The sequence below is a fragment of the Plodia interpunctella genome, chromosome Z (assembly GCF_027563975.2).
Source record: "Plodia interpunctella isolate USDA-ARS_2022_Savannah chromosome Z, ilPloInte3.2, whole genome shotgun sequence".
Classification (NCBI taxonomy): Eukaryota; Metazoa; Arthropoda; class Insecta; order Lepidoptera; family Pyralidae; genus Plodia; species Plodia interpunctella.
In genome coordinates, this window is record NC_071324.2 from 1,763,678 (window position 1) to 1,788,161 (window position 24,484).

General features: G+C 36.9%; 2 protein-coding genes across 10 annotated transcripts in view; both read right to left on the reverse strand.

The window, feature by feature from the left end:
* The window catches only part of LOC128682834 (protein bric-a-brac 1-like), a 353,293-nt gene that overhangs the window by 114,342 nt on the left and 214,467 nt on the right, over positions 1 to 24,484 (reverse strand). The window lies entirely within an intron of this gene.
* LOC128682836 (uncharacterized) lies at positions 12,308 to 17,283 on the reverse strand. 4 transcript variants are annotated; one of them, XM_053767760.2, is made up of 3 exons: positions 16,925 to 17,283; positions 15,718 to 16,735; positions 12,308 to 12,499 (listed from the first exon to the last, which is right to left on the reverse strand). In XM_053767760.2, the coding sequence occupies exons 1-2, from the start codon at positions 17,043 to 17,045 to the stop codon at positions 15,723 to 15,725; spliced, it is 1,134 nt and encodes a 377-aa protein (XP_053623735.1). In that variant the 5' UTR covers positions 17,046 to 17,283; the 3' UTR covers positions 12,308 to 12,499; positions 15,718 to 15,722. The 4 variants fall into 4 exon arrangements, with proteins under 4 accessions (XP_053623735.1, XP_053623734.1, XP_053623733.1 ...); XM_053767759.1 differs by lacking the exon at positions 12,308 to 12,499 and adding an exon at positions 12,760 to 13,082; XM_053767758.1 differs by lacking the exon at positions 12,308 to 12,499 and adding an exon at positions 12,760 to 13,920.

A 24,484-nucleotide genomic window follows, 5' to 3' on the forward strand; every position in this document is an offset into this window, starting at 1 on the left:
CACTCACGGATTCGAACAATACACCACCATATGTATTCTGCAATATCGGGTTATGCAAAAGTCGATCAATCCCATTGACATATATAAATGCGCTGGACAATCGATTCTCTTTTTATATCAATTATTTACAAAAGTAATTTTGCAAATAGCACACTATTACAGCTTGTAATGATAGCGACGTTCTTTTTTTTATATTTCATATTCTAAGCATAAAATATTAGATATCTGTTCGTATGACAATTGGCATTAAGAATGAATGATTTTTTAAATATTTCTATAGCAAATGGGGCCAGATGAATACCTAACCTACGGTCTTGGAAAAACAATATTAATTATTCAATTTCAATTGGACCTACTGTCATTTTTAGAATCTGACAATTGTCGACTAAACGCCTAATTCTTCTTCCGCTGGTAGGGGCATGGTAAATCAGACTACATTCAAGTATGGCCACCCTGATGGATCCTGTTGCTGGCCTCATTAAATCTTACATAGGTGCTTTTGGAACAGTACATCAGGTGGGCCATTGATTGATTACACACAAGAGATTGCTGAAGAAGCTCCACTTGTCTCAGTTTCCATGGCATCTCCAGCCCAGGTTGGTTCATCTGCTTGCCTATCCCGAGAGCCCAAACCCCTGTACTCATGCTCACTTGATGGAAGCTGATGAAGCTATTGAAGTGGCTCGGTTCTGGCAAGAAAGGATTTAGTATCTAATAGTGAAGCGTTCACAGAATGGACATCAACACGCAAAGGAATAGTGCGGAGTATAGAAACTTGTAGACTATAAAAGGAGAGATGTTGACCTCATGAAGCATGGAAAAATATAGGTGTTCTGGTTCCAAAATGAACTAAAAACTCGAGGCAAAATTAACCTAATCTTAAAAACCGCGTCACGAACTAACCAATACACGAAAATCTAATTCAATCCAGCGGATTGTAATAGAGATCAATGGTCGCCTTTATGTTTTATTCAGAACTACTCTCTTGCCGCGGTCGCGCTCGTTTTTTGCTAATAACACAACAATGTTGCAGGGCGACTTTAAAGGTCGCCTGTTGGGGCTTTTTTCCATTCATAACTGTACAATTTTGACATTTACATTATATGTGGCGCAGGTGTAGGCGAGTACTATGTTGCCACGATGTGAGACGCTGAGTGTGGGTTCAAAATGTCTAGTTTTAGGGCTTAATTGGACTAGAACGTAAGCTAGCCCAGGGACCCTTAAAGCTATTTAAATCGGGCTGAAATTGGACCATTGAAAAGGTCCACTTTTGGACCGAAGCTTTATCTGGATTTGTTAATGAAATGTAGAATATGATTGATGTGTAAAAAGTATTTACTTTTTGCTTTTAAAACATTCAAACACGCGACATTTAAATGTGAATGAGTGTTAATTTATGTATATTTAAAACGACAAGTTTTTAAACGCCTACGTAAGCTAGAGAGCTTTCGTCCGCGCCCGTTGTAAGTATTTGTACGATGTTATAAATGGAAGTGGTTTTTGATATGATTAATCCAAATCCTCCCATAAATTTCGTACGAGGCGACGGCGAGGTAAAAACAGAAGTGAAACAGCCTTGACTAGACAACAACAGCATTCCCAAGAAGGCGGACGGCCGCCGGTCTTAAAATCATAAACTAATTTTCAAGTCATAAAAAATAAAAAAAACACATCGTCACCTGGCTTCGGCGCGTCACAGCTCAATGAAAACAACGAAAAAAAAATGTTGCACATGGAAGCTCGGTTATCTGAGTTACAGTCATCATAATGTGAAGGAAAGTGATTTTTATCAATCTAAATTTTTTTGCCATTGCAATACCAAATAGAATGGTCTAGATTGGTTGATAAACACCCAGTGTTACATTTAATTACTCCACCCAGTCTCATTTATTTACTTCACACTTTTTTGATGGTCAGGATTGCCACAGCCAATTTGCCACGAATTCGTAAGTTCCACACACCACGGGATGTCCCAATGTTAAATAGCTACCACACTCTATATATTATTCTATACATACCAATACATATGAAAACTAAACTTAAGTTATTTTTTAATTTGTTCTTGTTACGCTTTCACGCTTCAACTGTTCAACCGATAATAATGGAATTCTTTTCTAAGAATGGAAATCATTAAAATTAATGATTTTTATCCAGTAATTACCGAGAAAAGTAAGGAAGGATGTAATAGCAACAGATGTACAAATATACCTATCCACAGTAATATTGTAAACGCTGAAATCTGTCTGTCACCCGTCACGGCTAAACCGCTGGGCCGATTTTGATGAAATACTGAAATACTATAGAAGACGGAGCACTGATGTTTAAATAATATATGTAAAAATGTGGACACAAAAAAAAAAATTTGCATCATCGCTTTTGCCGTCCACCTGAGACATGGGACAAGAAATAGATCCCCCCACTAAATTGGACTATGAGACGAATCCAATCAAATATTAACCCGTCTGCGACTGAGGACAGCTTTAGCCCGCTAAACTATGAACGTACAGAGTCCTGGGCCCTAAGCGTATGTACGTATTGCCGGAAATCTGTAATGGCCACTGAGAACCGCTTAGCGTAGACACGCATAGTTCTAAATCTATAATCACTACCGTGTCTTGGTCCCGGTGTAATAAGGGCGTAAAGAGTTTACTTCATTGTTGTGTGCATGTAAGTGACAAAATATTTGTATATAGTATACAAATAATTTGTTAAATAGAAAAAAATAGCGCACTATAACAAATTATGTTAATATCTGTATTATTGTAACCGTGTTTGAAAAATTTCTTAGTCCGATGAATTATTATAATAAGCCGTAAAGAGTTCCTGAGCCCTGAGCGTTTATACGCATTGCCGGAAATGTGACTGAAAACCACCCATTAACCTAAGACTGTATCAATATTTATATGAACACAAATTAAGAAGATTCCGACAATTACGTCCGTCAAGCTTTTTAAATAGGTATGCAGTTACCCAAAATTTCAACGTCTTTTTAAAATTCAATCATATCACATCCAAGCAATTAGGAAAATCACAAAAGCTTTTAAGATTACGCCTATTGACCTTACTTTTCTAATCGTGGGTGACAATTCAGATAACACGATCAAGGGAGAAAGGAGAATGGTAAACAGAGTCTGCGTCACAAAGGACCTCTCAACTGTTTCCTCAAAAAAATCCCGCGGCGGCACGCGACTACGAGTGCGATTCAAATGCTCGACCCGCACCTACGTACATAAGTTATTAAAAAAAAAACTGCCTTTGCCACTGGTTTTAATAAAAATAGTCGTCTCGCGTACCCTTTGTCAGAACTTCACAAGGAACGACATACCTCTATTAATGCAAGGGTTGAGCCAAGACGGCACAGGGCCGAACGCGAATTTAAAATTTAAAAATATTAGAACTTGGCAAACTTCAAATCGTTCTAATTTTGATTTAACGACATTCCATTTGTTATTTTAGAACGTTTATTTTTGCAACATTTTTAATTGGTGTAATATTTATTCCTATTTCAAACATGTTCCATTTGACACATCATTGTTAGAAACGTCACTTAGAACTAAACATTATTTGCGGCTGACTGAACAAACTTAATAAATTCATCGTTAGACGTAAGGTCCGTTACGGCACAATTATTTTTAAATAAACAAGACTGGCTAGTTCACAATTGACAAAACAAAGGAAGAAACGTCATGTACGACTGAAAAACATTATAACACCAATTATGTATTACTTGTTCGATAATTGACATCACGAGCTTAGACGGGAATAAAATATTCATCAATTAAACAAAAAGGAAAAGGTCACTACATATTAAGCAAGAAAGTAATACGAATATGCGGGTAAGTTACTACAATTATCCAATTACATCGACCCATTTTTGGGGTCATTGTGTTTAGTATTTAGGGATACGCAGCGCAGCATTTAATAATAATGAATGTTCTAATAAACACAACATATATTCCACGTAATACAGAAAAAAAAATTGTGTTCCGTGATACCTATATTGAATCAAAATAAATTTAATTGATCATGTCAGCGAAAATCATTACGAATATCTTGCAATAGATCATTGCTTCCCATTATTATCATCTCAGTTAACTTTTACATGCGTTTCTGTCTCAATGTGTAAATGTCATAATGTTTTTTGTTCGGGTTCGGGTTCGGGAACATCGCAATTCTATTTTGATGCAATTATCTTCAACCTATTAAAAAATTGTGTAAGTACTAAGTACACGTTTAGTTTTGACGACAATGCATAACCAGATGCAACCGGGATCGGCTCCGAAGAATGAACTCATGAATGAACGAATGAACAGTTTACTGAAGTCGATAATAGATTGTGTCAAAAATTAAATTTTAAAATTTATTTAGTCTCATTAGTACGTACTACGGCCGACTTCGCTCAAGGTCATATCTTCGGGAATATATTGTCTAAATAGCAGTGAAAACTGCATCAAAATCCGTAAGAAGTTTAGAACCAGACAGACGCGGGGAGCGACTTCTTTTATACTATGAGGTGATTTTAAAATAACACTGGACAGTTAAATAACAAGAAAATTACACTCATAGCCGGCAATTACCCAATGATATTACAGAAATTGACTTTTACGTAAAAATGTCTTACATAAAAATACAAAAGCGTATTTTATTCCCAGTTATTTAGATTTAGCAATACTTAGGTTTCACAAGTTTCTCAAGTAAAATTTCATATAGCGTTAAAAATAAATGAAACATTTCCACATTTTGTTTCGTTATGTAAACACGAGGTATAATGGGATATTTCCATCGTATATCAAAATTTTCTTCCTCGGGCGGGGTGTTCCGCGAGTGTTATAAATTATTCACAGTGAATATGAATGTTCCTATATTAAAATAAATATTTAATAAGGGGAACACAGCGGTGGGAGGCGGGTCGCAATTATAGAGAATAGAATATGATGTAAATGCTACATATTTTACAATCATACTTTTAAAATCACTGGTTAATTCACTATCAATATTAATAACGTTCCTTTTTACATTTAAAAAGATATATTACATGCGACATTACAGATTGAAAATAGAAAAATTAAAATGGAATCGTAAAAATTTAAATTATATTTTTTTTCAAGAAAATTTTAAATGTGGAACACTGACGTCGGCCCTGTCGAACCGCGATTTTCAGTATGCCAGTTGCATGCGACTGAATGGAAACTTGTGAGAGACTTTCTCATCAAAGGTCGCTGTGTCATTCTGATAACAAAAAGCGTCAGAATTTCTTTGTTTTTTTTTAAATTTCATTGTAAAATTTTAGTCAATAAAATTTTACACATTATTAGAGTTCGCCACTCAAAAGGTAAAACTTGAATCTTTATAAGATCATTTCGTCATCCGTCTGTATTTTCTCAAAAAAGTTTATACTTTATCATTATACTCGAGTCTAGAATTTGAACAATATAATTACGAAATTTGACAAGGGACTTGCAATACAGTAGGTACATAACAAAAAACTAATTTGAATTACCTACACTTCGCGCTTGACAGGGTTTTTATCAGATCATCATATAATTTTCAATCTCTCGGTAGATTAAAAAATATTGTCCAACTTGACATACACAAACGTAGTAACTTGTTTAAATAAATAGTGCCTACTTTTATAATTGTTATAAATGTACACTCCATCTTTGTTCGCGTTTAAAATATCAACAGGGCAATATAATAATAATATTACCATAGTCTGTCTGCCGCGCAAATAACTGTAAATAGAATGGTCTAAATTAACTATTCACAATAAGAATGCTTTGTTTTACCATAGCTGCCAGTATTATGAATGCAAAAAACAATATACGGGCGGAGAGAAAAAAAAACTTTTTTAAAAATAAATAAATATATTAGGACAAATCACACAGAATGAGCTAGCCCCAATATAAGTAAAATAAAATGAGTTTACGTGTGCCCTAGACAAAATTTTTGCTACCCATGAACTAGATTGAGATCAAACACACATTTTTTTTTATTTTCAAATTACACCATAGAACAGCACCAACACAAGTACGTACATTGTTTAAATCGTTCAAAAACACCTAAATACAACATTTGCGCGACGTCCCACTCAAAATTTGCATGTGAAACGCCGTTCTAACAATGTTTTTTCATGACACACACAATCTGCAACATTTTTCATCTGACATAATCTTAAAGCGATGACAGAGATCACTACTCGATCGAAATTAAACTTTATTAGCGTGCTGTATGGTCGAGAGTCGCGCGGCGCGCTCGTCCACACATCACTTATGATATTAATGAGTGCATCTGTAATAGATGAACATACATATGAAATTTAAATTTGTAGTCCAGGAGCCAACTGCTCTACATATTTTAGCAGGCAGTAGAGTGTGAATTTGAATCTTTTGTTGGCTTTCACTGTGGAAAACAAGGTTTTATCTCAGAAATTGTAATAATTGATGTAGTTCTGTCACGTCGTTTGTTCCGCTTCTTCTGAGTATTATGTTGTTTATTCAAACAACATAATACTCAGAAGAAGCTAATAGATTCCTATTAACTTGTCTTTTTTATTATAAAGTTTAATGATAATTTCAAAAATGATAATTTTATTTTTATTAGTTAGGTACCTTTACAACAGTACAACAGTATACGGACAAATATGTAGCGGTTGTCTAAGAACATTTATGTAGTTAATAGTATCTACATAACAAGAACCGCTTGAGTCAAGCTGTTATATTTAAATATTGTTTTATCCACAGAGGTTTCAGTCAAGCATGGTCAGTGGGGCCGCTAATCCAATGAAACATTGTCTAAAATTTATATTGTTAGCTCCACCACCTATCTGGGTCCACGTGTATTTGAAAATCCCGCCAGTCCCATTAGTGGAAATTAGCAGTGGAACCTACAGTCCGGAAGCGTTTCCTCGCGCGTTTCATTTTTATCAAGTAATTGTTTTATTTGTTTGTTTTAAGATTACGCGGATTGATAAACGATTTTATTATTAATTTGGAATTAATCGGTCGGAACCCCGTCATAGAATACGGCAAATCTTCGACACGAGCCTTGACAGTTGATAGATAATAGTATTCCCAATGAGGGTTGACGTCAGCCGGTCGTAAAATCATAGCCTAATCCAGAATAGAACCGCAAAGGCGAAGATAGTATTTGGTATAGTAATTACACAATAGTGAAATCTCAACTAATTGTATATTCATTTGTTACCAATTCACGCGTTATACATGTTCAGTTTAATCTTCTGGAGATCCTGCATACAAATTACATTCAGAAGCGGTGGTGGCCTAATGGTTAAGCTTGTGAACCGAAAGGTCCCAAGTTCGAATCCTACTCGTGCCATGTGATTTTGTATACCAATCTGACTCATGTACTATTTTAAATACTTTTAAATCACTAATTCCGTTTTAAAAGTAATGAAACTAATATTAACTTCTTAACTGTCACTGGCCACTAGTGCCATCAACAGTTCTGCTGTTGTGTCCTTTATTTACTAACTTTCATCGTGGAAAAGCAAAACATGAAAAATATACTGTTTCAGTTGGAAACTACGCGAAGGAAGCCACGGGCAAAAGCTAGTATGAAATAAAACAATATTTCGTTTAAAATTTTGTCACCTGAAAAAAAAAACATGGCCAGTCACACACTTTTCGTTAAAAGAATCGATAAAAAGTTATAATTATTGCTTAATAACATGCTACAATATAATAACTCCATCTTCTATTACAAAAATAACGAACTTCGCATAGGATTGTAATTACTTTGGCTTTTGGTCATTTTAATTAATATACATTACATTCCTAGGCGATGTCCAGGGCGTGGCAAACGTTATACTTTTTAAATATGGAACGGGATTTTTAACTGGCAGCTTAGAAATGAAAAGAAAAACTAAGAAATCTTGTTCTGATTTCAAATAATTTTCAAATTTATTGGGCCTTTTAGAAATCGATTGAAATTAAAATCGCGTTGTAAGGTAGGTATCACTTTCAAAATATCTCATATTGACTTTTGTTTCTTAATTCTGTATGAAACATATTGACTGACAAAAATAAATCTGAAGTAGGTAGGGTATTTTTAAATGAATGACAAATCTACTAAATAAAATATTAAAGTTATGTTAGCTAGCCAAAACGAAAATCCTTTATTTGACCCTAAAAACCCACAAATTACACATTCATTTTTTTGTTTACACAAGTCACAATTTCGATTGTACATAATGCAATTTTGCAATCAATTTCAATCGGCTAAAAATCGAAACATTGTCACTCTGTCGGCATTCCAGTCGGCCGGCGGCCAGACGCCGGTAGCCACTACAAAAAGTCGCCAGTCTGCTCCATCATTACAGCGCTTATTGTTTCTGACATGCGACGATTATGGCCGACTCATAACAATATTGATGATCGTTAAGACCTCTTCCAACAATTACGTTAGCTATAAAAAGTAATTATAATAATAATAAAAACGCAATACCAACTAAATATACGTACAACAGTGTAGCATAAATTTTGCACGTCAAATATCATAGACAAAATCAAGAATCATAGTATTTTTGTCGTACAGTCAACAAGCACATCAAGTTACCCCGCATGAACCGCCCGAGGCGCGGTAATAGCGGCGAGTTTTCAATGAATTTGCGTAGGTTGATGTGCTGTTGACTGTGTACTTGATGTTACGCAAGTAATAAATTTAAGTCTGTTGTTGCAAATGATAATTAAATATGATTTTTATATAATTGTTTATAAATTATTCTTTATACAAAACTTACATATAGGAAACAAGTATAAAGCTTTTTTTTACTTTTATAGTTTCTTCCTGTAGTCGTAGACAGTCGTTTTTGATCGAACTAATTGAATAATATAATGTTTCAGTTTCAAGCATGATCCCCATGAAACATCCGGTAATTTGTCACATACAGTGACGTCCCGATAGCTGTCTTCACGTGACGTGTAACTAGCAGACGCGTCGCCCAGCTTTGCCGCTAACCTAGGACGCAGGGTTCCCTCAAAACATATCGGAGCGATCGCGTGCGAACCTGTCTGCCTATTATGACGTACAATTTATTTATTTATCTAATAGAAAACAAACTTAACGACCCCGTGGCGTGACTACCTTCAGGCTTACCAACGGAAAAAAAAATATAACAGTAGATACGTAAAGAAATTCGATTAGTCAACTTGCAAGATTTATAGTTTCTATAGAAAAAGTAATTAGTGAAAACGAAAGGTACGGGGGCGTCGGAAAAGTCATTCGACATAATTCATAACAAACAGAAAATAAAGGAAGCGGTCCGGCGGGGGTGGCCAATGAATAATTCTCTAACAGTGAGCACCCCCGACCGGCCACCGCGAAAAAAGTACACGACGTCAGAGTTTTATAGTCACGAAAAAATAGGCGGTAGCCAAAATATCTATATACGGCGCATGAAAAGAGTAAAAAAAAAAAAAAAACAAGCAAAATCCCGCTCGCATGAATAACTGAGTAGACCTTCATATAGAAAAAAAAGTATAAGGCAACAAAAATAAGAGTGGGACGTCGATGCAGGGGTTGCGTAGGGTGAGCGTGCACTTTGCGAAGCGTCACTTTCGCCACCTCACGACGCCCGACGCGCACATTATACATGTCCCAGAAACGAAGCTCACCACATATATCTATCACAACTGCTGCGCTCGTAAAGTACCTTAACTGCTCTATTATATATAAGAAAGATCTGTTACTTACATTAAGGATTCAAATAAAGATTTGAGAACATATCAGTGTACACACATCCGTCCGGCCGTGATCGAAAGGTTGCGCTCGTAAAGTTCCTTAACTGCTCTATTATATATAAGAAAGATCTGTTACTTACATTAAGGACGCAAATAAAGATTTGAGAACATATCAGTGTAAACACATCCGTCCGGCCGTGATCGAAGGTCCCAGTTCGAATCCCACTCAAGCCTCACACGACCACTTGTCTCGTGATGGAAATCAACGTGAGGAAACCTGCACAGTCACACAACCTGTTTAATGACTATTTAGCTCACTAACGTGTAGTGTGTGCGCCTACTTGCCACTAGATGTCGGTAGGTAGCCATACAAGTCAAGCCATCTGAATGTGTTTATGCGAATATACTCGACTTCCCGTATACATAGGCTTCAGATGGTCAATGATATGCCTACTAATGGTCTAGTGGAGTAGAAAAAGTAGCAAAGTGAACCAAGGGCTTGACAGCTAAGACTGGTACCGGGATATTAAGAGATAATTCCGTCCCCTCGTTATTTTGGTCTCGAGCAACGACCCTTGCATTTGGCGCTTGCAGTTTTCAAAATTGGGTGCGTCATAAGAGAATCCTACCATTTCATAAAACCTACCACAGATTAACAGTTAATACTACCACAACTGCGATCAGTTAGCTGATAAGCAGACCTTATAGCTGAAACTCAGACTTTAGTCTGTCCTCACAGCAGTGGTTCTAACAAATGTGTACCTACGTGTTCTACAACCGCAGTCGATGAAGTCCTGAGGGATGGTGGTGTCGCGGAGCTAATAACAACACGGCGTACGCAACAAGCATTTATTTCGAACTGGCCATATAATGACATCTCACAACCAAGATATTTAGACTACTCACAACCATTTATAATATATTAACTTACATACATCACAGACGCCACAGAAAGTGCTTTTTCGGCGGCGTTGTATGAGTCTTTACAAATTTATCCGAGTCGTCGCGCTAAGAAGGAGTTCGAACGAATTCTATAAGTTCCTATAAGTAAATACCAAATGTAATGTTGAATAAAATACAAAAAAAAAAGTTAGAAAACTACAAGCTTGTTGTTACAGATGACATAAATAAATATATATTAATGTACAAATCACACAGATTGACTTAGCCCCTAAGGAAGTTCGAGACTTGTGTTACAGGATATTAACTTATAGATCAAAGGACATTTTAAATTTTGACCTGACCGGGGGAAATCGAAACTAAGACCATTAAATAGGCTATAGAGGTGATCATGATTGAAGATACTCTGAATCAGTCCTTTTTCAGAAAACTGGCTGAGCAAGGAATGGGAGCATGTAAAAGCCAAAGGTTCCAGAATTGACCCTACATGACATAAGTACGCTAAAACTATAAATATATAGGGACAAATCATACTAATTGAGTTAGCCCCAAAGTTCGTTCGAAACTTGTATTGTGGGATGCTAACTCAACGACACTATTTTCTATAACATATACATATATAACATATATCGATAAACAACCAAGACCCAGATCAATCTGATAAAGATCATTTTCCATGTTGACCTGACCGGGGGTCAAACCCAGGACCTCCAGTATACCGGTCCGGCATGATGGCCACGGAGGTCGTCAATAATTTTTGACACGGCAAAAGAATTTGGCACGTTTGTGCAAAGTGCGATGTCGAACAGACAACCGGGTAGACGACCCCCTGGAGCAGGAGGGGGGGGCGTTGCGTTGGGTAGTCGTAATTGAGTAAACCTTGACCCCTTTCTGTATCTCCGAGAATGTACGCTTTGATGGATTGACTTACTTTTGGTTTATATTTAAACTAAAATAAAAACAATGTACAAGACTAAAACTTTGACGACCTCCGTGGCCTAATGGTCATCACGCCGGACTGCTACACTGGAAGTCCCGGGTTCGATCCTCGGAAAAGTTTTTTAAATTGACCTGGAAATGTTTTCTAAATTTATATTTATTTAATTATTTATGTCGCTTGCTTGGTATTTACGTTTCGATGGCAAATATGTAAAGTCATTTGATAATAAATATTAAATTATTCTTTTCCCTAAGCACAATGTATTTGATTGAAGTTACAGCTCAATCAATTACACGCTGAAGCCGGGCTTCGGTGCGTTACAGCCGCAAATACAAAGGAAAAGCGCGAAGATGAGAGGTAGAAGCAAAATGCAAGATGTGTCAACCCACACGTCCCATCAGCTGAGGGGCTTCGGCGCAATATGTCAGTTTCCATAACTCTCCATTTCCTACAACACGGCCTATCGCTGCATCACTTACCAAAAATATACATAAATTTAATTTTATCCATTTATTAAAATGGCTATTGTATATTTTTGGAATTGTGTCCACTGGGCTGTTCACTGGACCTTAAACAGTTACGGATTGATTCTGCTTTTATGCGCCAACTTTAAAGTTGACACCGCCTCCGTATCGCGGTGTTACGCTATGGCCTTTAATCACTTTATTAAAACCCATAAACCCCAGGGCGAGTTCCCCAACGAACAATGGCTCTACATGATCGCAATAAAAAGTATCCGCTGAATATCTCGCTGATATAATTTATGGTTAATTGAACTTACCTTAAGTGAACTTCAACCAAAATTATGCGAGTTGCTGCATCCGTAGAGATTTTTAACTTTGTAGTCCGTTTTCTGCGGTACTGCGTCATCACACGATTTTTAGATTTTTTAAAATAATAAAATAAGGATACTTCATTGACTACTCGTTCCGGTCATCACCGCTAGATGGCGCGGCCGGATCTGCAATCATTCTTTTTAGAGAAGCTAAATTTTATCATTCTGCAGTCTATACAGGGGCGAAATAAATTACCGCGGGTGGTGAGGGGACTTAAATCTCTACGGATGCAGCAACTCGCATAATTTTGGTTGAAGTTCACTTAAGGTAAGTTCAATTAACCATAAATTATGCTTCGTTGCTGCATCCTATGAGATTTTTAACTTTGTAGATGTTTAGCGCAATCGTGCGGAATGATAGAATTTATTTTGAAATAAAATATACATTGAATAAATCAAAAGTATATTTATTTATATTATTAAAGTTTCGAATCACGAGGTAGTTAAACAGTTTCAAATCACAAGGTTTTAAATTTAATATTTACTCATTATAACTAATGTCACCTTATCACTTATAACAATTAAAACTAATTTGTATCAAAAACAGCTTGAGCGAAAGATCTGCCTTCATCAACATCTGGCAATGGTAAGTTATAGAACTTGGCAAAGCAGAGAGATGAGCCAGACCAACCAGCAGAACGCTTGATGACGTCAACGGAGATACCAGCTCGGCGCGCCGCTGACGTCGAAGCGTGCCGCGTGCTGTGAGCTGAGAACACACTGACATCTATACCGCTGTCACTGAGTACGCTCTTTATCCAGCGACTTATGGACTGAGAGCTGGCGTTATGGAAAGGTTTTTTAGTTGTTAAGATTAGCCGGTCTGTATCTGGCTCATTTCGCACATCTTTTGTTAAGTGAATATAGGCAGAGAGAACTCTCGCAGGGCAAATACAGGGCTTTTCACTGAAGAATGGAATCTGCAATCTTGGATTGTTCTTGTTAGGTGCAGATGATTTAAGTATCTCGTCTATAATGATATTAATGCATGTTTCACTAATATTAACATTACACAATTTAATTAATGATAACGTCTGAACACGTTGTCCCGTGGATAACGCGAGCAGAGTCACCAATTTTTTGGTAATAATTTCTAAAGGTAATGATTCATTAGGAAATTGACTAGAAAGATATGTCAACACCGAATTGGGATCCCACGTATTTTTATATTTTGGAAAACTTGGCCTATTTTTAAAGACACCTTTTAGGAACCTTGCTATGTAATCATTCGTACAAATTCCTTTACCTAAAATTATTGATAGCGCTGATCTCATACAGTTTAATGAACTATAGCTAGCACCATTTTTGAACTCTTGTGACAAAAATTTTAGTAACGTTGGAACATTTACCTCAAAGAAATCTAAGTTATTGTCTTTACAAAAAGAAAACCATAATTTATAAGTTGAGTTATACTGTTGCAAAGTATTCTTGGCTAAGGATTGAATCATAATGTTTATTGTGTCTATATCTAGCCCTTGTCTTCCAAACGCCTCCCGGATAACTTCGCACACGCCAGGGTAAGGCTTGACCATAACGGGTGAGGTGTTCTGTAAGGGGAAAGTAACATATTCCTATCGGGATTAAGGAATATTATATCAGTTACCGTCAGAGAAATAAAGAGCGGAAACCATGGTTGGCTTGGCCAGTAAGGTACAACTAACAGCCCAGTAGCATTATCATTGATGATTTTTCTAAGACATTTCAATATGACTGAAAAGGGTGGAAAAGCATAAAAGAAAAAATTTTTCCAATTCAAAGTGAATGCATCAATTTCAAAAGCTTCTGGGTCTCGTTTCCACGACACAAATTTAAAACATTTTTTGTTAATTCTGGATGCAAACAAGTCAATATCAGGTTGGCCTAACTCCGTGACAATATCCTGAAAACAGGATTCATGTAATTCCCACTCGGTGTCAATATTTGACAATCTTGAGGCCTGATCTGCTTCAATATTATCACAGGACCTGATGTATGATGCAAAAATGAAAATTCCTCTTTCTTCACACCACTGCCAAATTTGACGGGTTATGTCATTTAGATGGGGATATTGTACTCCACCCATTCTGTTAATGTAGGAAATGGCTGTAGTGTTGTCTATTCGTAATAGGATTTCTGCATTGTACAAATTTTTACAAAAGCATTTTAAACCAATAAAAGCGGCCAATAACTCTAAATAATTAATATGATATTGATTTTCCTCATATGACCAAAATCCATTGACTGACTGTCCATTACAAAATAGTCCCCATCCAGAAAGTGAGGCATCTGAAAATATTTCATATTGAAAATGTCCAGTGCGAATAGGATTATCTACATAATTGATAACTTTTTCCCACCAAAAAAAAATCCTGTAACAATTCAGGTTTTATATCCATTTTGGCATCATAATCCGGGAAATCCAACAAGGCTAAATATTTTTCCCTCTCAAAACGCTTGGTGTATAACCAGCCATAAGATACAGCTGGACAGGCTGCCGTCAAATTACCTAAAAACTTAGCAAATTCTCGAATTTTTATTGACTTTTTACTTGATATGTTTCTAACCAAATCATAGATTTTTTTACGTTTTTCGGTAGGCAATTCTAAAGTCATGTTTTGTGAATTAAGATCAATACCTAAAAACTTGCACTTTTTAGTAGGCACTAAACAACTTTTCTCATAATTAATTATAAATCCCAGTAATTCTAAGATATGCATTACTTCTGTTAATGTTTTGATACACGAGTTATAACAATCTGCTATGCACCATAAATCGTCGATATACCCTACTATTTTATGTTGTGAAGTACGCAAATAAGTAAGTACAGGTTTCATCAATTTCGTAAAAACGAGAGGAGCCGAACACAATCCAAAGGGCAGACAGGTGAATTCGTATAACTCGTTATCAAAACGAAAGCGTAGATACTTTCTATGGGACATATGAATGGCAATAACAAAGTAGGCATCCTGAAGGTCAATGGTCCCCATATATGAATTATTTGATAACAATTTAGTAGCAGTGCGGACATCTTCCATTTTAAAGTGTTGTTGTTGAACAAATTTGTTAAGGTTTTTTAAATTAAGAATAAATCTATAGGAACCATTACTTTTTGGTATTAAAAAAATTGGGGATATAAATTGACCTTTACATGGTGAACATAGAACAATTGAACCCATATGTTTAAGTTTTTTTATAGACTCTAACATGTGAGTTCTCGAATAAGGCGGATTACTAGGTTCGTTTGTCTGAACAGGTTTTTGGTTGAATTTAATCTTGTATCCACTAACTATTTCCAAAATTTGGGGGTCAGTTGTTACATATAACCAATTGGTAAGAAAGTGTCGAATACGGCCAGCAAAAGGTACCTTCTCTAGCGACGGCGGCTGCGATAGTCCTGCGAGTATCGCCTCGGGGCTGGTGGCGGCGGAGCGCGGCGCGCCGGCGGGGCCGGGGCCCTCCTGGCGGGCGGCGGCGGCTCGGGGTAATATCGCGACGTCGGCGGCTGAGCGCGCGCTGCACTGGGCCCGCTCGCACGGCGGACCGGAGCTCGCGAGTTTCCCGTCTGGGCTAAAGGTTTTCGGTTGGCAGGTGGCTGTGGAGGAGCTGGTTTTTTGATCTGAAGACTTGATTTTTCAATGGATTTAGACGTCTTGATATTGTCACCCAAATTATCTCCAAAAAGAAATTGGTCGCGTTTCACACTTTGTATAATATTAATAAATTTGTTATCCAACATAGGAATAATTAATCGTCTACGACCCAATGTCTCCTCATAGTGGAGATCAAGAAGTATTTGATTCACTTCTGATATTTTCTTAATTATAGCCATCTTATCAACCTCCTTATTGATTAATTCCGTTGTCAAATTAACTAGACCCGCTATACCCAAACCTAATTGGTTCTGAAGCTTTTCAAGCCGTTTGTCTCTATTTTTAGCTGGGTCGGTAAGTACTGAAGCCACTTCTGGATTTAGTTTGGGCGCCTTCACCAGCTGAAAATTCTCTGGTATTATTAATTTTTGGGTAAGTAAAATTTCCTTTTGTTCTTTGGCAAGACCCTCGACCAAGATTTTTCCCAATTTTTCAGAGACTCCTTGCGGAATTTTCTTTCCGAAGATCTCTTCTGTTTTCTTAGCCTCACCAAGTATCTGCATGATTTCTTCAGGGACTGATTCTTCTGTTATCATATCTGAGTCTAGCACTGATTTTGCGTTGTCTGGAATATGTTGCGAATCTTCCGCCATAACTTCAGGAGGAAGGCATGTATTTTTTGCATGAACTTCGGCAACCGTATGTAAAGACTCAGGTGTCTCATTTTCGTCGCCGAAAGGGTACACGTCAAGCTCCACTTCACCTCGGAAATTATAGGAAGAGTCGTCACGATCTGTTTGAACAATAAAGCTAAGTTAGCTTTGGTTACTTTCTAGATGACATCACGTATCATCCCTTAGGAAAGTAGTTATTTATCATTTCCGGATGACATCGCGTGCCACCCCTTAGGAAATAATGATTAAAGTACATATAGTGAATATGTAAATGCTATTGTTCGTAAACAGTAACGAAATAAACCCACCTTCGTTCGGAAGAAAATTTGGCGTGGGCGTCCATGTTTTTCGTGAATATAATTCCCTTTCCAGGCGTCTAATTTTCCTTTCAATTTCTTCATTTGTCTTATCCTTGGTTCTTTTTCCCATTTTTCACTAAAACACACCACTAAAAACCAACTTAACCACTTTATTTCACCGTAAAACATTTAATTTTTACGGAGTGCGCGTGAACTGACGCAACACACGGAAAACGAATGATTGCAGATCCGGCCGCGCCATCTAGCGGTGATGACCGGAACGAGTAGTCAATGAAGTATCCTTATTTTATTATTTTAAAAAATCTAAAAATCGTGTGATGACGCAGTACCGCAGAAAACGGACTACAAAGTTAAAAATCTCATAGGATGCAGCAACGAAGCATAATTACGTAATGGCGACACGAGTCGTGTGGGTTTCGCGCGCAATGTAGACTCCGCATAATGTGCTTCTCAAAATGCGAACAGCGTTCGTGTAAATGTGTGACGTTGCACGAGAATTGGTACCTTATCAGCAGTCGCTAATGACGAATTATGCGCGTCTATAATAAAAATGAGCAACTGAAACGCCTTAAAACACTATCCTACCCTTACGTACCTTTTCTCGTGGAGTGGAACGTCACAAATAAGTTACTTTTATCGGATTACCCGTTAATTATACATTTTGAGAAATTGTACAATTTGCGAAGCGTTAATTTTGCGCCAAATGCTCGTTGTGTGGACATTATGCGCCAAACGGCGCGAATTAATACGGGCTTATAGGAAAAGGCACAATGCTTAATTAAAATTGTGAAATGAAACTTAATGATTAACGTTGAGTTCACACTGACTAACCTTCACGCATCCGTGGGAATTATATTTTGTATAATCGATCGAACTATTTATCGATTTCATATCCGATAATCGTATTCGTGTGTAGGAAAAGATTCGATCCGATTGATAATTGTTAGTTTGCGGAAAATGTTTTATAATGTTTTTTTTTAATGTGTTACATTTTAACTTTCGCTTTCCTGTATATGTGGCAGTTGCGTGAAAGAGACGGATGTGTGTAACAGGAAAACGAGAAAGAGCGGGTTATTTTCACTTGACCACCGATCGCGTGCGCACCCCCCACACTTTAACATCTTTTTGTTAAAAATCAGCAAAAAAAAAATCGAAAAAATTTTAATCGCGTATTGTTTTGTCATGACCGTGTAAGGTTATCGGTATGCTTAAGTCCTATTGAAAAAAAAAAAACATGAAAATTTGAACTTGGTGTGTCTACTGTTTGTGCGATACGGACGGACAATGACTCATTTCGTTAAGAGTCTTTTATAACTTCAATATAAGACAACAATAGGGCTATTTGTGATGTCTGGTGTTCATAAGCATAACAAAAAATGGAAATATACTACCATTCTAATTCAATGTAGCTGCATATAGTGCACGAAGAACGAACAGTTTGATAATTAAACCAATAAAAAACGTTACAAAATTGTTTTTCGCTCAACTTTTTTTTCGCGGCGTAACAGCATCAAATGCACATCGCGCTGTCAAAATGGTCGTAGCCAGTTTAATGAAAACTAAATCTATTTTTGAAAATATACAAATTCAAATTTAGAACAAGTAGCGAGGTGTTAAAAGCAAATGTTAGTGAAAAAAAAAAAAAGAAACAAATGTCTTTTCACACTGGCAGCACGCGAGGCCTATATTATACAGCAAAATTAAGTGCATTAAGCTGACGACAGGACTTTTAAAATTCACGACATCATAAGGGCAACTATGATTGCGACATTTGTGAAATTATTTTTATGAAGTGTTGAAAAGGTATAATGTGTTGAAAGTAATTTTGAATCGACACAACCATATCTCTGAAGACGTGTACACTAGATATCGAGATTCAGTTTACTAGTGTGTACGCGATCACTTGCCGCTAGAGGCCGTAAGGTAGTTGTGAAAGTCATGTCAGATGCCTTTAGGCGACTTGATTAAAATCCGACACCAGGCATAACAAACTCGAAAAGAAGAATACGTGTAGATTAGACATTTAATTCCGAATTAAGTTTCCGATTCAGTTTTTACAGTTTGAAATTTTTATAAAAAATAATTTACACTGAGGCGAAACCAGGTCAGGTAGCTAGTATGTTTATATACCGTTCATCTTTGTAATGAATGAAGAACGCCTAGGGGCAGTGGTCGTGCACATAGTGAACTAAACTGCCCGTTCAGTGTCATGTCTCCTCACAAAGTTTTCCTTCACCGCAGAGTTTCATACAAGAAGACTGGTCTACGAAACTCATTCGGTGAATTTCCAACCTAAGACCAAACCATATTCGCAGGCTAAAACCAAATTCGCAGGCGGAATTAACCTTTACGGCTTCTAAAATAAATGCAAAAATCACATGAAACATTTAAAAAGTGGCCCATATCGAGTAGGCGCGTTTATTTCGCGATTTATAATTTCAACTTGATACGTCCATGCGTTGTTGAGATGATGAATCACGACAGACGGACAACGAAGTGATCTTACAAGGGTTATGGTTAGGGTATCAACCTTATAGGTCCAGAATCCTAAAAAATTGTGTCGCTATAATTTATCACGACCTTTGATTAGATGGAGATTGGATTACAAAACTTGGTATAGGATTCGAATCTGAGACCTTTCGGTTCACATGCGTCTTAACCATTGAACCGCTCCCATTTGATGTAAGGAACTCTAAAATATATTTGAAAAAAACACCGGTTTTCAACCGCATTCTAATGACAAAAGGCCTACCAAACGCAAGGCAATTTAGCAACACATTGCATCCATCGCTCATTCACTTACAAAGAATTGTCGATGGTATCGTCCACAAAAAGTAATGGAACTGGCAGTGTATGACCGAGTCAACCAGTCGCATGTCAAGCAAATGGCTTTCGTGGAGCTTTTAACCACTTTAATGTTGTAAAAAGTTTTGTATCCAAAGAGCTTATTGTGTTTAATATCGTTTCTTGGAATCGTTATAGGTAATTTTTATAAAGTATGTACTTTGAAGTTGAAATATAATTATTGAGGCATACACAATATAATAGACTAGTTATTGCCCGCGGCTTCGCCCGCGGAATTTTCCCAAGTGAAGTTATTTTTCCGGGATGAAAGGCCTACCTACCCTATGTCCTTCTTCATACTTCAAACTACATGTACCTATGCAAATTTCAACAAGATTGGTTCAGTAGATATAGCGTGGAGAGGTAACAAACAAACGAACTTACTTTCACATTTATAACATTAGTTAGAATTTAGGACAAATATTTCGCTCGATTCTCGTATATATATTTTTTGTTTATCGTGTTTTGTTCACAAGCTGTTTAGCATACCTTGCAAATATTTAAACGTGTTTTTTTATGCACGTTAGCGCCATTGGCTCTATGACCGACGGGATTAGCGCACTTTCTGTTATACCCTGTGCGTACCAAATTTCATAAAAATTGGCCCAACCGTTTGAGCGTGAAAAAGTAACAAACATGTTCACAAACTCACGCAATTTTTTTACGGGCGCGAAGATTAGAGGGAAGATTGAAAAACCATTACGACACAATTATCAATTAACGTTAACTGAATCGACACTCTGATCTCATCGTAAAGTTACAAATACAACATAATATGATGCAAATTCGAGAGAAACAGCAACGAAAGGAAAAGTCGATATACCATAGATTAAGTTCAACTAGATACCGCATTACTTGCGACAATAATTACATCCCTAATTGATATGTGACCACGAGCAAACAGCCGCCTGGTGTTCACAGGAAATACTACTTACAAAATTAGCTTTGGCCCACGGCTTCGCCCGCGCGAGTTATTCAGTGAAAGCGGAACACAAACTTTCACCTCCCGTTATAGCCAAAGGGGGTTGATTTTCGGAAAAAAAAAATCTATCCTGTATTTGAACCCTTGGAACCTATAACTATATGTACCTATACCAAATATCATCAATATAGGTCTAGAGGTTTAGCTGTGAAAGCGAATCAGATAGTCAGATAGACTTTCGTATTTGTAATATTAGTATGGATTAAAATGTTGCGTTATCACGGTTCAGTTTTACAAATTAAATTATCAACTGCGGGTCACTGGCTCCTGCCAGTAAGGACGAGCTGTGATTATATATTAAGATGATTATATATTAAGTCTCATTTATTGATCAAAAAAGTACATGCAACTGTACAATACTTACACATCGTAAATTACAATCTAAAACATTTTTTTTTTAATTAAACAACAAATCAGACGGTACGACAATGTTTTGCATTCACAGACACAAAAATAGACGTATTTTATAAACTCCTCATTGCACAAAGAAAATACATGTATTTATTTTATCTGAGAATAAATACATATAAGACAAATCACACAGATTGAGCTAGCCCCAAAGTAACTTCGAGACTTGTGTTATAAGATACTAACTCAAGGATACTATTTTTTATAAGAAATACATATATGACCCGGGCCAATCAGAAAAAGATCATTTTCCAACATGACCCGACCGGGGATTGAACCCGGGACCTCTCGGTTCAGTGTTAAGACCACAGCGCCACCGAGGTCGTCAAAAACAAAAAAAAAATAACAAAGAAATCAACAACGAAACAATTATATTACAAAAGATGCAGTATCTAGCGTGAAATATATCTGTGCGCCTTTGATCTTTACACCGCCTCTCACGGGCTACTCGGGTCCCTATTACTGTATGCAGATTTATACTGAGTCATTTTTGTGCGAACGCCGCGTCGGCACCCCGTGACATAGTACTGGCCGACAGAGGCGGCAGATATGTGAAAATTATGAGGTATAAGGTTAAATCCATATTACTAGTTGTTCGCCGCGAACTTGGACCTCGCGAACACAATATTTTTTTACAAAATTGTGATTATTTCAAAACAGATTTTGATGCCCCGCGAACTTAAAAATTATATTGGCATATCCTGCATACCTTTCAAATTTCATCAAAATCCGTTAAACGGTTCGAAAGTTATCGCATTACAAACTACATACATACAAAAAATGTATTTTTACCCCAAGTAGAATTTTAGACCGCGCTCGCTTCGCTCGGTCAACAAATCAAATATAAAAACTATTTCAATTCACTGCTGAAACGACGTTTCAGACCTGCGCAACTGCTGAATAATTTTTGAAATTTTCTGTACACAAGTTATTTGAAAACTTGTAAAATTGTACCCTTCACACAGACACAAAACCAAACTACTCCACCTCACCACAGAAACGACATTATATTCATTAATGTTTTTCAAAACGAATCAGAATTTTTCAAATAACAAAACATGGAAAATCGCACCCTCTGTCCTCTTGTATTTACTCCTACACGGCCGCCCCCACCCCCTCACGTGGAGGTACACTTAGCTGATGACTTATTAAAAGTGCATTCTTCAGAGGTGTCTGGCTGTCGTGAGTTTAATGACGTGGCGCTGCCATGTTTTCCGATTTTCGCATCGAGTATGTCCCACTTTTGAGACAATGGACAGGTGGCGGGCTAAGCCAAAGCCAAGATTAGAATGTGCCTTGTAATGAGCTGCTCTTATGCCCTCGTGTGAAAAGAGGATGGCACGTGTTAGGCATTGCGGTGTTACATGCCGTGTCGTGATCAAAAATACGGGTCATCTAGAATTGGGTTATTTATGCTTAATTTACTCAATTGAGATATCGACTATAGCTATCTCCATAGGTCATTATTCTTGTCACGTCGTCTGTTTTCGTCTTAGAGGTCATTCTTAAGACAAGTGCGACAATTCGCTAAAAAGAGTTGACTTTATGCGCATTATAATAACTAGTTGTTCGCCACGAACTTAGACCTCACGAACACAATTAATTAAGATTAGTTTTTTACATAATTGTGAATATTTCAAAAACGGCTTAACCGATTTTGTTGCCCCACGAAGTTAAAAATTCTATTGGCAGATCCTACATACATTTATCGAAAGTTATCACGTAACAAACATACATACAAAAAAAATATTTTTGACCCAAGTAGAACTGTATACCATGCTCACTTCGCTCGCTCGATCACTAAATAGTTGACATTTAAGTCTAACACATGAAGTGGACAACACACGACCAGTTGATTTCAGAACAACGAGGTCATACGTCAAGTTTGTCACTTAAAGGGTACAGTTCCAAGAGCTTCCAAACTCGGCCATGTTTAGCTGATAGTCCTGGCTCATTGGAATGGCTATAACACTGATAGGTGTCTATTCTGTGGCCTATGAAAAGAATATACAGTTTTTCAAATCAATAAATATCGTGCTCACAACCCCTTTCAATCCAGTCGAGATACACGAACAAATAACAAGAAACACTAATGACGTCGGCCCGTCTCCACCCGCGAACCTAACTTTAACTTATGTAATTGGTCTCGATGGCTTAGGATCATTTCTAAAGGTAAGCTTTGATACAAGTGATTACCAATTCAAAATCGAGGATCCGATCAAGTTGTGTTTTAATTAGAAGGTGCGCCCATTCAGTCTGCTATTGGCGTATAAAAAAATTGAGCGAGGCACGACCGCGCATTATTTTTATGTGTTCCGTAGGATGTGGAAAATATGCGAGAGTGTTTTCATCCAAGCTAACAACTCTCTAAAGGAATCTATTTCGTGTACATCTAATGCCGGCAATAGACCGCCTGAAAATTATTTGGCTGATGAATTTTATTATATTTAAATGTGCATTCCTTTTTTTAAAATCGGTACATATAACAGAAGCCGACATAAGAATTTCTGTCAGATGGATAATTCGAATTTACAATTTATGTATGATTGTTCGCGCATCACGCAAAAATTACTGTATGAAATTTCATACATCAATCTGACAGAAATTCTTATATCGGCTTCTGTTATATGTACAGATTTTAAAAAAAGGAACGACGACTGTGATTAAATTTGATGACGATGATTAAATTTTATGCGGTTCTCACAGTCGTAAAGCAGATGATCTAACTTAAAATCTGGTATAGGTTTCATCGCGATACGATGCTTAGAACCCGAGACATTGACAATAATATATTTGAGCAGACGCACGAAATATAACAGTATATAATATATGTAAATAAATAAGAACACCACAGTAAAGATTGTCTTATTTATTTTGATATCAGTGGGCTCCGTGGTGCAACTAACAATCAATTAAAATATAAAAAGTAATTTTTTCCGTGACAATTAACATGAAACATAATATTGTGTCAATTTTTGTTTTTAACAGCCCTTTTTATGGTTTAGTTTAATGATTTCTTAGTTAGATGACAGCAAACGCGACTTGAAATCTCATTTTGATGTCAAGGATTCCTAAAAATATATGTAACTAGCGTCGATGCCTCGATATAGCTTGTTTGCCCATCACGTCTCGAAGCCCTACACAGAGCGGAGCTACAGAGCCTTATTTTAAGGGTCAAAGGCTAGCTAAAAGTATTTTTTAATCCGCGCTTTTGACTATTCCGTTTCTGTCGAAAGTCAGTTTATATGGTTTTTAATAAAGTCGATTCTATCATGTTTGGCACGAACTGGCTTTTTTTTAATAACGAGATTTTT

Coding starts and splice junctions, on each gene's coding strand:
- LOC128682836 (XM_053767760.2), bottom strand. CDS start 17,045: ATGGGAAAAAGAACCAAGGATAAGACAAATGAAGAAATTGAAAGGAAA. Junction 16,736..16,924: donor AAATTTTCTTCCGAACGAAG/GTGGGTTTATTT, acceptor TTGTTCAAACAG/ATCGTGACGACTCTTCCTAT.